The following is a 3840-nucleotide window of genomic DNA, read 5'->3' as shown; positions in this document are numbered from 1 at the left end:
CTACTAAATGCTCCATGAAGTGTACCAGCTAGTCACTAAATATGTCTGTCTGCTGTTTGGTGATGAATAGGTGGTATACAGTGGGTTCTTAGAACTCTTTTGCTGAACAACCAGGGAAACCAGAACAAAACCGTAAATTTACAGACCAGACAGCTAAACTATGACCTGAAACTCACCATAAAGCTCTGTAAATAATTCCTCTAACCGTGATAGTTCTTCCATGATAATTAACCATAATTCACCACTATGAGAGACCCCTGTTTACACTGCAAAATTGTTTTTACGTTGACGTTACATTGTTATTGCAAAATATTGATTCTAACTGCTTCAACTTTTGTCCACTTTATGAAGCACTGAATGCCAACATTAAAATCTCACCTATTTGATTTTTCTGAAACACGGAGGTATTGATCCTTCCTTCTGTTTGGGATTTGTGGTCCAGGGGTTCGTTCTGCTCTTTATCTTCATCACACAGACCACTGTAGCAGTGGTACTCATTTTCAGAGACCATGATGTCTATTTTTTCCAGCAGAGCTATTATCTCATTTACATCTGTCATACTTCTTGTACATGTGTGGTATCTTTTTTCAACAAAACTGCTGTTGGCTTTCAGATCTTTCAATGCACGTTCACATTTTTCGTCTGACTCGTGAGTCACAACTGTGATTGAATAAGCAAGTGATCGTTTCCCGAAGCCTTTTCTAACCACTGCACTCCTGAACTGTAATGGCTTGTATGCAGACCATTTGGTAACAGTAAGAGAAAGGCGTGAATTTCCTGACTTAATGGGAATTTGTCAATGTTTTGTAGGCCAAGCATGTTAATGACAGAAATGTGCCGACCACACAAATCATACAGTTTGTGTGAAAACAGACTTGTATGCCAGTCATGGTCAAGTAAGATGTTTTTTGATCCAATCATTAGTTACATGATTAGTTGGATTTTAACAGTTTGTCATTGTGGTCTGAATTCACCTGAAATAAAATCTACAACATTAATGAATCAACAGCACAATCAACGCCTGTTTAAAATATTACCTTTCTCATCGGTTGCAAATTGAACAGACTTGATTTCAGACTCTTTTCCGGTGCTTTCATCATTCTTCTCTGAGTGTTGAGCTTCACCAGGTTCATTCACTGGATCACACTGAGAAAATATGTGATTTTATTCAACAATTACTTCTCCAAGTTAGAATCACTGAGATTATGATGTTTTCTTTTTAACTGGGAACCCAAAATCAAGAAAACAGAATCAAGATAAATATGAAAGTCTAATATGAATAAAATACAGTGTTACAATAGTACTATAACATATAATAGTACACCAGCAAATGCAAGTCAGATTGTGTTAAAGTGAAAAGGGAAAAAAAACACTCTAAAAGGGTTCTCAGCTTAGTCATTTAATATCAAACCTGGAGGGTCATGAATGTGAATGTGTGTTTTACCATCGATTTCCAATTGTATAAAGAAATTCACAACTTAATGCCAAAACTGTGACACAACTTCAGAAAAAAGGGTAATGTTAAAAATAAATAAATGCAGCTGTAAATGTACCTGGGCTTTGGCTGCACCCTCATCCGTCTCATAGACTGCAGGGACATGGAGGAAAAAGCAGAATGCATGGAATCAGCATAAAAAATTGTGTTTGGTTTTGGACCTATAATTATTGTTGCAGAGTACAGTAACTACTTACATCTAATAGCGTCTTTATATATTATTAGTAGAAAGCTAATATCATTAATTCTGTTGCTTTTCATCTTTTTGCTGTGCAGGAATGCCTTCTTTTGGCCTATGTCTGGGCGACAACGGTCAGCAAAGATGTTGGGACAAATTTCAGTGCACTTGACTTTACTAACTTTAAAACATTTCTTAGAAAAGTTATCAAATTTTGTAAGTTACATTACTTTAATGAAGCAATTATAAAAATAGCTACATTACTTATTACATTTTAAACAGGGTAATGAGAAATTTGACACCTAATACATTTCAAAAGTATCCATCCCAACACTGCCTATTGTGCTATTTATCAATCTAGATTGTTTTGGTGTGAGTTACTGAGTGTTGGTGATATTGGCTGTCGAGTTGTCTGTCCTCTCTCCAATACAATGGAACAAGATGGCACTTAGCTTGAGTGAAAAAAAAAGAAAAACAGCAATGCCTTTTCCAGAAATCACGACCCAGGTAGTCAAGATAATCCATAGTTTCATGTAGGAACTATTTTCTTTGGCCCAAACTCCACCCGCCAACAGTATCACTGCACAGATGGAAGTGAAAGAGGCTCGCGTTGATGACAGTGCGAGATGTTAACATTATTGGCAGCTGAGCTGTTACATTAGCTCAGTGGAGCTGAGTGAGCTAGCAGTAGATGCACGCTTCCCTCCGCACAGTGATTCAGTTTGCAGACCAGGTCCTGGCTACTGGAAAGAGACATTGCTGTTGAGTTTGCCATCGAGTTCCATTATGTTGGAGAGAAGGTAGACATCTCTACAGCTGATATCTCTGCAACTCACACCACAACTATTTTGATTTATAGCACTACAGGTAAGAACAGGGGGGACCTGTCCCTTTAAAAATTCTTAAGTGTTTGAACCTCAACTGACATATAAATATAATGTTATAATAGAATCATTTCTTGTGTAAATATATTACCTTTCTCATTGGCTGCAGATGGTACAGGCTTGGTTTCAAGCTCTCCTCCTCCAGCTGTTGTGTTATCATCGTTGTCTTCCTCCATCTTATCTGCTCTTCGTCTTTTCGGAGTCAAGCTGTATGACAAAGCTATTCGCACAAATACAGCAATGAATGATCACTGCAAAAACACATTACCTCTCAAGCTGATGAAGCAAATTATATGATAAGATAAACAAAAGCACTACATCTTACACATAAAACAATTTGGGGAACATCCTCATGATTTTACCGCTGGTGAAATGTTGCAGACATTGCAATTTTACTGTCTTATTCAGGCTGAACCAAGCAAAATCATGCTTCCATTTGAAACATGCACAGTACATTTGGTTTTTTGTTGTTGCATAAAATACAAGAGAAGATTGTATAAATTCGTGTTTTTATGTAATGTCATGGAATGCAAACATGGAAAATGTTTAAAATGGCCCCTAGTGGTAATGGTTAGTTAGGTTAGGTTTAGGTGTTAGAGAATGCACTAGGTCAATGAGGGTCCTCATAAGCATACAAAGAAAGTGTGTGTGTGTGTGTGTGTGTGTGTGTGTGTGTGTGTGTGTGTGTGTGTGTGTGTGTGAAAAGAAAAATTGTCTGCCCCTCAAGTCAGAGCAGGAAAAACTTATAGAGAAAATTCACAACATCAAAGTGAAGTTCAAGTTCTATTATAAAACTAAACCTACTCAGATTTGAAAGCTTGTACACAAAAATGGTGTAAAATTAAAACTCACCACTTGTCCTGCGTCTCTTTAGCTCTGCCTGGTCTGAGTACATATGGCTGCCTTGTCAGAAATCCTTTTTGTCCCCACCCCACATGGAGAGATCAGACGCCTGGGGCTTTTTAGGTCTGCCCCTCACAAACCCCTCCCACCTGCTCTTAACAAATCTGATGTGATGTGATAGGTTTAAGGAGCTGAGAAGCTCTGCAGGCACATTACTTGTAAATCAGTGATGACAAAAGGGAAAGTGAAGGGACGACAGCTAAATCAGTAATAACAGAACTAAAAGTGAAAGGAAGAGAGCTCTTTTTCCCAGAAATCTCATGATCTAGAGGAAAATAATGATGAGGCTAAAAGGTCATGATACTCAAACACTGCCAAGCACATACTGCTGTCAACACTGAACATGTGTTACTTGCAAAGCAACAGCAGCTACAAGAGTT

General features: G+C 37.9%; 2 protein-coding genes and 1 long non-coding RNA gene across 6 annotated transcripts in view; 1 reads left to right on the top strand and 2 right to left on the bottom strand.

Annotated features, from left to right (window-relative positions):
• The window catches only part of LOC126405919 (interferon-induced very large GTPase 1-like), a 160475-nt gene extending 156956 nt beyond the window's left edge, over positions 1-3519 (bottom strand). The window contains exons 1-4 of the mRNA XM_050069952.1: positions 3410-3519; positions 2649-2777; positions 1554-1588; positions 1038-1146 (exon numbers count right to left, since the gene is read on the bottom strand). Of these exons, the coding sequence (XP_049925909.1) occupies positions 1038-1146; positions 1554-1588; positions 2649-2777; positions 3410-3452 (316 nt within the window). The 5' untranslated portion in view covers positions 3453-3519. The remainder of the gene's footprint in view (positions 1-1037; positions 1147-1553; positions 1589-2648; positions 2778-3409) is intronic.
• Positions 1-3840, top strand: part of LOC126405950 (uncharacterized) — a 55026-nt gene that overhangs the window by 32108 nt on the left and 19078 nt on the right. The gene's annotated exons all lie outside the window — the stretch shown is intronic.
• Positions 1-3840, bottom strand: part of LOC126405922 (interferon-induced very large GTPase 1-like) — a 127319-nt gene that overhangs the window by 117846 nt on the left and 5633 nt on the right. The window lies entirely within an intron of this gene.

Source organism: Epinephelus moara, chromosome 18 (assembly GCF_006386435.1).
Source record: "Epinephelus moara isolate mb chromosome 18, YSFRI_EMoa_1.0, whole genome shotgun sequence".
Taxonomy (NCBI): Eukaryota; Metazoa; Chordata; class Actinopteri; order Perciformes; family Serranidae; genus Epinephelus; species Epinephelus moara.
Note: the sequence above shows the minus strand (reverse complement) of the source record. Positions and strands in the feature narration are given on the sequence as shown.